The following is a 13,028-nucleotide window of genomic DNA, read 5'->3' as shown; positions in this document are numbered from 1 at the left end:
ATCCGATTTAATTTTAATTTTGCTTTATTTTCACTTTTAGGAAGATGACGGACAGCAGGATAAGAGGGATTAGAGATTTTGAGTCTGTTCACGGTATAACGTCCCAGGCTGGACCCATCTGGACATTAAAAAATGAATATGTTTGTCTTCAACATACTTGTGATCTAGTAGAGTGTAGTAGTCCAATCTCCAAATAAGTTTAGTGTAAGATATTAGAAAGATACATGGAAGGGGAGCTCATATCTAAACAGAGCTTAGCCTATCTAAGTGTGCAGAGCATTCATAACATCAACTGGAAATAAAATCTAGGTATGATTTCAATGGGCAGAAACAGGAGAGGAGGAGCTCTTATAGAGGAGAGGGAAAAATAAGTAAAACTAAGAGACAAGGAAAGGTCCAGTAAGATTACTTGGTACACTATATTTGGCAATTTTGCATCAAAGATTAGCAGGTTAAAGGTAAACAAGGCCATATCAGTGATGGTTTTGAAAGTGAGATAGTTAATCCTGAACTCCATATGGAGGACAGCAGAACTTGAGCAGTTCTCAGTTACTGGACAGACTGGGGGAGAACAAAGACTAACTAGGTTAGGGCAACAATCCAATAAGGGCTAGCTGGGAACCGAGCTAGTGTGTCAAACAGAGATGCAAGAGACATTCTGAAAAAGAATCTCAAAAAAACTCTCTTAACATCAGCTGGGAATAAGAAAGTTCAAGAAGGAAAAAAAAAAAAAGCAATTGCTGAGTTCAAGCCCAGGTGATAAGGAAGATGGGGAAACTATTAACAAAATTAGAGAATCTGGTTTGTGGCCAGATGGTGCCAAGGTTGACTTGAAATATTCAGTTGACAGAACATTTCTGCGGACACCTGTTACGGAGAATGAACACAAAGTGGCCAGTTGGAACATAAGCCAGGTTGGTGCCAGGGAGGTAGCTGAGAGGCATATCTATGGAGGTCATCCTTGGATCAAGAGAAGCCATATAAAGCAGTGGCTAGGTACTCAGATTCTGAGTTTCACTGCCACTTACAGCCACCTGACTTAAGTTATTTAGCTCTCTGAGCCTTGTTCTACTTGCCCATATAGCTAGGATAACCATCGTCTACCTCATAAGACAGTTGCAAGGATTTACTGTGGAAAAGCATCTAATGCTCAAGGCACAATGTCTGGCCACATAGGAAATGATCAGTGTTAGCAGCAGGGGCCAGAGAAGGATCAGTTCAGTTCAGTCGTTCAGTTGTGTCTGACTCTTTGCGACCTCATGGACTGCAGCACGCCAGGCCTCCCTGTCCATCACCAACTCCCGGAGCTTACTCAAACTTAAGTCCATTGAGTCGGTGATGCCATCCAACCATCTCATCCTCTGTCATCCCCTTCTCCTCCCGCCTTCAATCTAGAGAAGGATACCTATGTGCAAAATATAAAAACACTAAAGACATCTATCTGATGGGATGTTTCAGGGCAGTGGTCCCCAACCTTTTCGGCACCAGGGGCAGGTATCATGGAAGACAATGCTTCCACAGACTGTGCGGGGGTTTGGGATAATCCAAGTGCATCACATTTATTATACACTTTATTTCTATTACTGCTACATCGGTTCCAACTCAGATCATCAAGCATTAGATCCCAGAGGCTGGGGACCCCTGTTTTAGGCAATTAGACAAAGCAAAGGAGAGAGGTCTAGGGGTTGGACACAGAACCATGTGCTTCATAAAGGTTGTATCCTGGGCACAGAGTGCTGACTTTGACTGTGAAGAGATCACTAGAAGCCTTTGGCTGAATACAGTAAGTAGAGAAGCGGAGGGGTGGCTAGCTATACCTTTTCAATCATTATTCCTCTTCCTTGTGCCCCTCTCCCACCTCCTTAAGCTCCTAAGAGGGTAAGGTTCCCCATAGCAGATTTCTGAGACTGAATCCACCTGTGATTAGCAGAAAAGAAATAGGCAATCAACCAATCCCAAAGCGAAAGGACTGAACTGCTTCCAAGGTAACCATACGTAACTTTTAAAAAATCCAGAGAGGCATGAAATTCAAATGAGATGGCCAGTTCACAGACTAGTCATCAAATTAACATTTTCAGTATCTTGTCAGTCCCATCTTTCTGCAACATCCTCACACCGGAACTCCCATTCCCTACTTCTGTTATTTGCCAATCTTTACAGGAAGCAGTGGCGCACGCCTGCAGAGAGATAGGGGCTGGAGAGTCAGGAAGGGAAAAGAGGAGAACTGAATGCAAATACATATTTATAATTTATCAATTAGCCTCTCCCTTCAGTTCTGAACAGCTAAGCCAATTTGAGCTGGTGAGCTAGGTTCTCTGGGCTCGGGTCTCTGACAGCTTTGATTAGGAATGGATGAGTGAACTGTGGTACCCAAAGGTGTGAAGCAGTGAAAGGCATGTCAGAGCATCGGAGAGAGTGCACCGACTCAGCGCCCCTCCCTTTCCCAGCTTATCCCACAAAAGGTGGACCTGCTAAGTTAAAATCCAGCGTTGTCTCTCCACTTTCTCCTTATGACGTAATGGATTATCATTGGGTCCACTGTCAATGGATCCCCATGTCCTTCCACACCCCTAGTCCCACCATTCTTAGCTTATCATACTGAATCAGAAAACTTTTATTCCCCCCAAAATACAGGAGATACAACACAGAAGATAAAAGAGCCACAGATATTACCCAAATTTCAAATTTTATACAATTTCCAGTCATTCACCAATCCTCTCCCCATTCTCATCTATCACCCTGAATTCAGCTATTGCCAGGTCATGGAAACACTGGCAGGTCATTTCGCATCTTTCCTGTGCCCTCAATACATTTACAGGAGGGGATCTTAGAATACCCTAAGTAAAATATATCTTCCCCACAGTGCACAAGCACATTCAGACAGAAACAGCACACCATAATGGGGAGGCTCATTCCAGATTTAGAGGAAGGCAGGCCAACTCAGAGCAATCCCCAACCATCAATCATGAAATACCTTGAAGGAAAAGGAGAGCCCTCGATTTTTTTTCTTTATGTTGTTGTTTAAAACACCATTATAATCTGGACTGTATTCATCAGAATCAACAATTTCCCAGGGATATATGAATATTTCAGAAGGCAAATTGATAGTTACAATGATAAAAATAAAATGATCTCTACCTTTACTTCTACCTACAGAAGTGAAGGTCCAATTAAGTAGAGGAAGCATGGTGTCCACCATGGAGGCGGCAGGAGAGAGAAAGAGAGAGCAGGGAGAGTAAAACATCAGCATGCTGCAGACACACAGAGAAATGTAACACACATAACAAACCCCACAACAGTAGTGGCAACAGCAGTACAACCTTGAGAAGGCAGCACAAGACAAATGCACAATGTGAAGCTTAAACAGTGTGACCAGCACATGCTTAAGCTTTTTCCCGTCAGCCTCTTCTCAAGTCCCATCCTTAGAGACATGACCACGTCTGCATGCAGAAGCAATGCATAGCCTCGTGTGTGTGAAATCGTATGCACTTAACCAGACTAAAACTGTTTGGGCCACGTTTCAGAGAAGCGAAGTTCTCCTGTATCTTCTCAATGTTAATATGAGTCATGAGGATCCAGAGTGTAACGTACATGTACGGGTGGTACACACACAAGTTTTTCCACATACATTTATAGGGATCAAAAACAAATCGCGGAGACTCAGTGAGAACCAGACAGATTTCTCTTTCTTTCACGTTGAAGGAATAAGGAAAAGGAAGGGAGGTAATCATCATAAGGGCAAGAATGGACAAGGGGTGGGAAATGAAAAAGAATGAGAGGGGGAGGGATGGGGTCAAAGGACCTTCTTTAAAAACTTGAACTGAAAAATTGCACCTTAAAATCTTAGTGGCACTGACGACCCAGAAGAATTCCGCATCCTTTCTTGAAAGCCTTTCTAAAGGGGGATTCACAATACCCATGTTTGTCACTATGTCATTGCCTAAAGACTCTTTTTCTAGAAGTTTCCTGCCTTACCCCTGCCCCCCAGAGCACGCGTCCATGGGTGTGTCTGAATTCTCTACTCTTAAATGCTTCAGTGCTGGGCAAGAAGTTGAATAGTAGGTGGAAAAGTGGGGAAGTTACACACCAGAGGTTCTCCAGATACTTTTCACACCAGGGTTGGAATTTAGCCCTCCAAAATGCCCATGCTGTATCAGTGGGTTGAAATAAGTCAGGATTAAAGAGGTCGCCACCAGCCTGTCTCATCAACCTAGACTCTACCCTATGACATCAACCGTATGAATACCCTCAGACCTCCAAGCCACTAGAAAATCTAGAACTCTTAAAGGGCAGCTGGGAGGACGAGACGAGGAAATGTAGAAGCATCTTCTCACTGGGACTCTGAGGGCCTGCTTTTCCTGGTGGAACCTGTTATCAAAGTGGGGCCGCTGAATTCTAGCATTCCTAGAGAGTGGGTTATCACACTCTGTAGAGATATGCGTAACTCTCTCAAACTATCCGGATGTACTTGGTCGACATAAAGAGCACTCCTTGCTCATACTCACCTCATGGTAACCTGCTGTGGGGAGACAGCATCCCTCACTCACCTACGAGAATGGAGAGGCTTCACCCCAACCTCTTGCTGGAGAATTCTACCAACCCCCTCTAGCTCTGTTCCTTGACATCTGCTCTATATGAGATCGTGTCTTCACTGAAATGTCCAATATCCACATCACAGGTCGTGGCTCAGGTCTAGAGGATACAGTTTTATTGGGAAAGTGTGCTTCCTTCTGTCCTGCCTTATCAAGTCAGAAATGCCCTCAACTGTCCACCTCCGCAGCTTCCTGGACAAAACTTCCCTCAGACCTGGGTGGTTCCTTGTTCTGATCATATACTCCTTTTTATGGCAAAACTGTCTGATGAATCCTGTGTAAGAAAATGGGGGTGTCGGGGACGGGGCAATTGCCCTTCAGTGCCGCCCCACCCTCCTCAAAAGACCAAGAAAATCAGCAGAACATGGAAATACACCTCCTCCCCTTCTCTTTGGTCCTTGAACACAGGCAGTGAGTCCCATGTGTATTTTGAAAAGAAATAGACAAGAGAAATTAAAGTACAGTCTTTCAGGGTCAGGGCCAGGCCAGGTAGACCAATCTTGCAATCACCCCAAAACGCAGAAGAAACACAATAGTAGCAATTGAACAGTGACGAAAAAGACAATTTGAAGTAGGCTCAGTTCTTGAATCCTGATTTAGGCTGATAATATGGAAAATTTTTATTTAGGAGAAAAAGGCTTCATTCACAGCCCACCCTGTGCTTAGCTGAGCTGAATTTCCTGCTCAGTTCATTCCCTGCATAATTGAATATTTTAGGTTGCAGATGCGGAATTTACAGATCTTTATATGCCGTTTTCTTCAGGGTGTATAATGAGTTAGAACCCTGCCATCAGGACATTAGCATGTTCTTTCAGTGGTTTTGCTTTTATACAAAACTGAAAACAGTCAAATCCCCAAGGGCTTCCTTTGACCACTGGAGGTCGAGGTGGGGGTGGGGTGGGGATAGTGGCTAGGGCTGAAAGTCATTACAATGGGCAGGGGGATGGAGGGGAAGACAAAAATCAAACCTTTACTCAAGAGTGAAATTCAGAGAAGCCCAACGCCTCTCCCCCAACCTGGGGCCCCAGCATGAGGCTTAGGGAAGAAGTTAAACGCTCTGGTGCTCTGAAATTAGCTTCATTCACCCCCATTATCGACACCGTCATGGCTTGTTTCATGCTTCTCTCTGGGAGGCAGCCCAGCAGGGCCAGCGCCCAGGATGACAAATGGGGTAGTGGAATGGAGAAGCCAAGGGGATGATGGGGGTGCAGGGGGAACCTCGATGCGATGGGAAAGGTGCCCCCCACCCCACCCCACCACAGGGTGGCCCGGCCCCCAGCCTGGCCCCTGGCAGGAGAAACAGGCAGCAAACGGCCTGCAGGGGATGATGCGGGCTCTCAGCAACCAGCCAGAGGCATGAAGGCAAGCAGTTCAGGCAGCTGCAGCACCGTGAGCCTAGAGCACCTACCTTGTTCACTCATCATGAGGTGGGAGAGGCCTTGAAGGAGGGGGAGAAGAGAGGGGAAGGAGAAAAGAAAGAAGACAAAGTTAGAACCCCACATGGAAGGCCATCTCCCCTTAATGCCCGAGCAGGAGTGGCGGGGGGCACCCACATGTACGCAGGAGCATGCAACGAGCCCTGAGACGCAGGGCAGGGTGTCCAGGGCCATCCAGTTCAAGGACAGTCTTTTGTTTGCTGAACCTGCGGGCCACATCGCCACTGATCTATGCAGTAGGTAGGATTTGAGACAAATCTATGAGACATTAGGTCCCTTGGGAAAGAGACTCCAGATGTGGGCAAAGTAGGTTTCTTTCTTTCAAATAGCTTGCAATAGAAATTCATACAGTGATCACTGTAGAAACTTTGGAAAATTCAGAAGAGAAAGAAATCAGTTGTAGTCTCGCATCCAGAGTTTACCATCCAACACTGTCCACCCTAGATACAGTTGTCTTTTCTACAAAAATTGAACCACACTGAACATACCACATGGGTGTCTGCTTTCAAGTTAGACAGCTTGAAACATCTCCGTATGATCCTGACCTTCACCCAGCGACGACCACATCCCTTCCCTCCAGCACCAACTTTTCCTAGAAAGTCCCTCATGTTTGATCACAGAGGCCTAGCCGAGCACTGAAAGGATTAAAGAAGGTACACGAAGTCCCAATAAATAGCACAACCTCTCGCTATGTTCTTACAGAAGTCCAACAAGGCTCTTAAGAACTCATTACTTCAAGGAAAGCATAAGCCCTGATAAACCTATTAAAAGAAAAGATTTCCAACCAGTAGCCAACTGTGCTGGCTATCTGCTCTTCCACTGTTTTTATTATTGCTGGAGATATTTGGAGATCCTTTCCCCAGAGTAAAATTCAGGGATATAGGGGATTAATAAAGGAGAAAAATCTCTAAAATATGGAAATCTCTAAATGTTTTTGGAGATTACTAGAGATTTAGAAAAGTAATCAGAGGCAAAATATGGGTCAAGCAACTGACTTTTTAAAGATCAATGATATATTAAATACATAGATATACCATGTGCCATAAATGTCATGGAGGCATTTTTTCAACAAATTTCATTAAACTATAGTCATATTTTAAATGCACATTTCTGACATTCATTTCTCAAGGCCTGGCATATTAGTACTCATGGAGGAATGGAATCACGCCAAAGCAAGTCATTCTCACGTTTTATTTAAAAAATTAACTATTGGTCGTTTTGGGGAGGGGATAATAAGAAAGACGCATTGCAGGCAGACGCTTTACCGTCTGAGCCACCAGGGAAGCCATAATAAGAAAGAAGAAAGGATTAAGAAACCTTGGCAGAAGTGACTGTTCATAAAATGCATGGAGTTTCTGGAGCAAGCCATTGCCTTCAGCATCCAAATCAAGCACACTAAGAGGGAGGGCCTGAGGCAGACAGGTGGGGCATGTGGGAGGGGGAAGAGGAGGAGAATAGGTGTGTGAATTCACAGGGCAGTTGTCAAGAGCAAGAAACGAGAATAGGAAGATCTAAAGAGGTCCCTAAGATGCAGGTTAAAAATAAAAGGCAATAGTACTATAGTCGGAGAAGGCAATGCACCCCACTCCCGTGTTCTTGCCTGGAAAATCCCAGGGACGGGGAGCCTGGTGGGCTGCCGTCTGTGGGGTCGCACAGAGTCAGACAAGACTAAAGCGACTTAGCAGCAGCAGCAGCAGCAGTAGTACTATATCATGCACTTGAAGTATAAATGCTAGAGAGTAGATCTTAAACGTCTTCACCATAAAAAAGAAATGGTAATTATGTGATGAAATGAAGGTGTTTGCAACCTGTATCTAATTAACACAGTTTATATGTTAAGTTTACACAAAGTTATATGTCAATTATCTCAATAAAGCCGGGGGAGATATTTCTTTTTTTTTATTATTCTGTTAAATGGGACTTTTTTTTTTCCATTTAAACATTTTATATTGGAGTATAGCAGATTAACAATGTTAATAGACATCAGTGGACAGCAAAGGGATTCAGCCATACATATACATGTATCCACTGAGGAGATATTTTTTAAAAGAAAAGACCAATATTTTACACCTGTAACTGAAGAAGAAATGGGATACTTGATAGCAAGAGGGTATTCAAAGCCAAGGAGAAACCCCTAGAGTCGGGTCCCATTTATGTACCGCATGTGGATCTTTAAAGCAGTGTTTCCCAGAGCACGTTTCACTGACACCTGCATTAACCACCTGGGGATACTTACTAACAGCAACGTTCCTGGACCCCACCCACGTCCGAATGAGTTAGAATCTCGGGGAGGAGTTGGGGAAGGACCTGAATTTTGAATAAGTTGCACTAGTGATTCTCATGCTCACTAGGACTTGCGAGCTACCCCTTTAGAGTGACACATAAATCAAATTTTGGTAAATTAAACTGTATGATAAATGCACTAAGAGGAACTGGATATTTAATGGAACCCTACGGTGGATCTATGTACTTATCGGGTTTTATTAAGCTACATATGTAGTTGCAGTCTTGTGATTAAAATAAATGTACATATTCTTCAACTTATAAAAAATCTGAACTAGAAATATTAGGCCAGGAATGTAAATCTGGGATCCTGATGTGTTGTAGGCAACAAAGCAAAACAGACAGAATCAAGTGTAAGAAGAAATAGCACAAGACAGGGGAGAAAACTGTAACCATAATGTGGTTTGAGTTTTATTTTGCTTTTTGAGAAGGGGATTTTAATCCACTTTCATGAGCTTTTACATTAGTATCTCCTCTTATACAAATCTACCCCCGAGGATTGCAGAATTAAGAACTGGAAACCAGGAATTCCAGAGGGTCTAGGTCTATTATGAAATTCTGTTTCTCCCCTTCCTTCCACTCCCAAACACTCCTACTTGCTGGAAAAAGGCCTCAAGTCCCCGCCAAAAGTGAATGGAAGAAATGACAATCAAACGAGTCCAGTACCTACTGTAGGTAAACACTGCATAAGGCAGTGAGACGCAAACAAGTGTGGTACATAGTCGCCAACCTCTAAGAGTTTAGAGTCTGATTGGGAAGGTGTGTGCACGCGTGTTTACATTTACACACACATACAAAGTCATACATAGACATACATGCACATAGGGTACCTGACAGTGAAGGATAGGGGCTAAGATCAAGGGCCTCAGATTTGAATCCCACCTTCATTATTTTCTAGTTTGTGACACCAGGGAAGTTGCTACACGTCTCTGTTCCTTGACTTCCCATCTGGAAAATTGGGATAATTATCATGCCAGATTCAAAGTTTGTTTTGAGGATTAAATAAATGAATGTATGTAAAGCAGGGCCTGTACATGCTAAGGGCTACATAAGAGTTACTGCTGTTATTTTTAGACTGTAAAAATATACTGATGTGTGAGACAACGTGAAGCCTAGTGCCTGACACACAGGAGGTGCTCAGTGTGTATTCTGTGAGTGAATGAGGAACGATTGATGGGTAATTGTTAAGTGTCAAACAACTGATTCAGACAATAAGATCCGTAAGGATTGTGAGGAGGGCCCTGGGTGTACAGCAAGAGTTTCTGGAGGAAAGTGGGATTTAAAATCCATCTTGGAAGACAGTTTAGGATTGAGAGCAATGAAGGACATTCCTGGTAACACCACTAGCTCCCAAGACCACTAACTGCTTTTGTAAGGATTCTCCTGTTGCCTTTCTGGAATACCTAGGACACTGCCAGGCACATGGTAGGTATGTAACAGATGGTGTAAAAATAACAATTAGATCAGATCAGATCAGTCGCTCAGTCGTGTCTGACTCTTTGCGACCCCATGAATTGCAGCACGCCAGGCCTCCCTGTCCATCACCAACTCCCGGAGTTCACTCAGACTCATGTCCATCCAGTCAGTGATGCCATCCAGCCGTCTCATCCTCTGTCATCCCCTTCTCCTCCTGCCCCCAATCCCTCCCAGCATCAGACTCTTTTCCAATGAGTCAACTCTTCGCATGAGGTGGCCAAAGTACTGGAGTTTCAGCTTCAGCATCATTCCTTCCAAAGAAATCCCAGGGCTGATCTCCTTTAGAATGGACTGGTTGGATCTCCTTGCAGTCCAAGGGACTCTCAAGAGTCTTCTCCAACACCACAGTTCAAAAGCATCAATTCTTTGGTGCTCAGCCTTCTTCACAGTCCAACTCTCACATCCATACATGACCACAGGAAAAACCATAGCCTTGACTAGATGAACCTTTGTTGGCAAAGTAATGTCTCTGCTTTTCAATATGCTATCTAGCTTGGTCATAACTTTCCTTCCAAGGAGTAAGCGTCTTTTAATTTCATGGCTGCAGTCACCATCTGCAGTGATTTTCGAGCCCCCAAAAATAAAGTCTGACACTGTTTCCACTGTTTCCTCATCTATTTCCCATGAAGTGATGGGACCAGATGCCATGATCTTCATTTTCTGACTGTTGAGCTTTAAGCCAACATTTTCACTCTCCTCTTTCACTTTCATCAAGGGGCTTTTGAGTTCCTCTTCACTTTCTGCCATAAGGGTGGTGTCATCTGCATATCTGAGGTTACTGATATTTCTCCCGGCAATCTTGATTCCAGCTTGTGCTTCTTCCAGTCCAGCATTTCTCATGATGTACTCTGCATAGAAGTTAAATAAACAAGGTGACAATATACAGCCTTGACGTACTCCTTTTCCTATTTGGAACCAGTCTGCTGTTCCACGTCCAGTTCTAACTGTTGCTTCCTGACCTGCATACAGATTTCTCAAGAGGCAGGTCAGGTGGTCTGGTATTCCCATCTCTTTCAGAATTTTCCACAGTTGATTGTGATCCACACAGTCAAAGGCTTTGGCATAGTCAATAAAGCAGAAATAGATGCTTTTCTGGAACTCTTTTGCTTTTTCCATGATCCAGCAGATGTTGGCAATTTGATCTCTGGTTCCTCTGCCATTTCTAAAACCAGCTTGAACATCAGGAAGTTCACGGTTCACATATTGCTTGGAGAATTTTGAGCATTACTTTACTAGCATGTGAGATGAGTGCAATTGTGTGGTAGTTTGAGCATTCTTTGGCATTGCCTTTCTTTGGGATTGGAATGAAAACTGACCTTTTCCAGTCCTGTGGCCACTGCTGAGTTTTCCAAATTTCCTGGCATACTGAGTGCGGCACTTTCACAGCATCATCTTTCAGGATTTGGAATAGCTCAACTGGAATTCTATCACCTCCACTAGCTTTGTTCATAGTGATGCTTTCTAAGGCCCACTTGACTTCACATTCCAGGATGTCTGGCTCCAGGTCAGTGATCCTTTGGTATCTCTGATTTTCTTGAAGAGATCTCTAGTCTTTCCCATTCTGTTGTTTTCCTCTATTTCTTTGCATTGATGCTGAAGAAGGCTTTCTTATCTCTTCTTGCTATTCTTTGGAACTCTGCATTCAGATGTTTATATCTTTTCTTTTCTCCTTTGCTTTTTGCTTCTTTTCTTTTCACAGGTATTTGTAAGGCCTCCCCAGACAGCCATTTTGGTTTTTTGTATTTCTTTTCCATGGGGATGGTCTTGATCCCTGTCTCCTGTACAATGTCACGAACCTCATTCCATAGTTCATCAGGCACTCTATCTATCAGATCTAGGCCCTTAAATCTATTTCTCACTTCCACTGTTTGGGTGTTAAAACTAACACCCAAAAAAGATGTCCTTTTCATTATAGGGGACTGGAATGCAAAAGTAGGAAGTCAAGAAACACCTGGAGTAATAGGCAAATTTGGCCTTGGAATACAGAATGAAGCAGGGCAAAGACTAATAGAGTTTTGCCAAGAAAATGCACTGGTCATAACAAACACCCTTTTCCAACAACACAAGAGAAGACTCTATACATGGACATCACCAGATGGTCAACACTGAAATCAGACTGATTATATTCTTTGCAGCCAAAGACGAAGAAGCTCTATACAGTCAGCAAAAACAAGACCGGGAGCTGACTGTGGCTCAGACCATGAACTCCTTATTGTCAAATTCAGACTTAAATTGAAGAAAGTAGGGAAAACCACTAGACCATTCAGGTATGACCTAAATCAAAAATAACAATGAACACACACAAATGGTTCACAGAAGGAAGAAGTGAAAGGTGATCTTAAGGACCATTGTATGAAGGCCTGGAGTTTCCAGGCTAAGAAAGGACTTGATCTTGCAGCTGATGGGAGACACCGACGGCGCACGGGCAGGAGAATGCCCTTGGGAAAATGACGTTGGGGAAGATCGTGTTGGCAATGGTGTGGACAGGATGGATTAGAGGGGAAAGAGAGAGAGGCACAGAGATCTGTCATAGGCAGAGGGCCGAAATTAGTATCGAGGCAGCAGGAAGGAAAAGGCGAAAAGGATTCAACAGGCTTTGGGTGACCGATGAGATGCTTCAGGGGACGAATGGATGGCAGACTGAGTGAGGCGCAGTCAGAGACAGGAAGGTGGGATGGAGTTGGGAGATGGATCTGGAATGAGGGTGATAATGAATTCTGTTTTAGGCATGATAAGCTGGAGAAACAGAAGAATCACTGAAGCAAAAAGTCTAAGGTGCATTTAACATTACAGGAATAATTCTGCAAGAGAGTCAGGACAAATGTAAAAGTGTATCATCTCCCCTTCTTGAAAGAGAAGAGTCTGTGCCCATATAAGTGAATGAAGCCTCAAATAAAAAGGGGCCAGAGCCCTGAGTCTTAATCTGGGAGGGATGGAGACTATTAAAGTACCCCAGAGTTTCTTTTTTTTCATGCATATTCCAACATTAAAGTAAAATTTTACATTCAAAAAGAAAAAGGAACTATATGGCTTTCCAATATAGATACAGAAAAATAAGGCTCAAAAAAAAAAAAAAAAAAAGCCTTCACTGAGGATATAATTAACAAGGAAGGAAAAGCAATCTATGCTAGCTGTGTGATATGTGTGTGGCTGATGAGAAAAAGAGGAGGGGGGCTTCTTGTTAATCTCAGAGACAGAAGGTCAGCAGCAGCCCCTCAGACCACACATCAGGCCCTGGCAC

General features: G+C 43.6%; 1 protein-coding gene across 1 annotated transcript in view; it reads right to left on the bottom strand.

The window, feature by feature from the left end:
- LOC133255253 (neurexin-3) overlaps positions 1–13,028 on the bottom strand; it is an 887,522-nt gene that overhangs the window by 743,892 nt on the left and 130,602 nt on the right. The window contains exon 4 of the mRNA XM_061429773.1: positions 6,001–6,030. Coding sequence (XP_061285757.1) covers positions 6,001–6,030 — 30 coding nt within the window. The remainder of the gene's footprint in view (positions 1–6,000; positions 6,031–13,028) is intronic.

The sequence above is a fragment of the Bos javanicus genome, chromosome 10 (genome assembly GCF_032452875.1).
Source record: "Bos javanicus breed banteng chromosome 10, ARS-OSU_banteng_1.0, whole genome shotgun sequence".
NCBI lineage: Eukaryota > Metazoa > Chordata > Mammalia > Artiodactyla > Bovidae > Bos > Bos javanicus.
The sequence above is the reverse complement of the archived record's forward strand: the minus strand, read 5'-3'. Positions and strand labels throughout refer to the sequence as shown.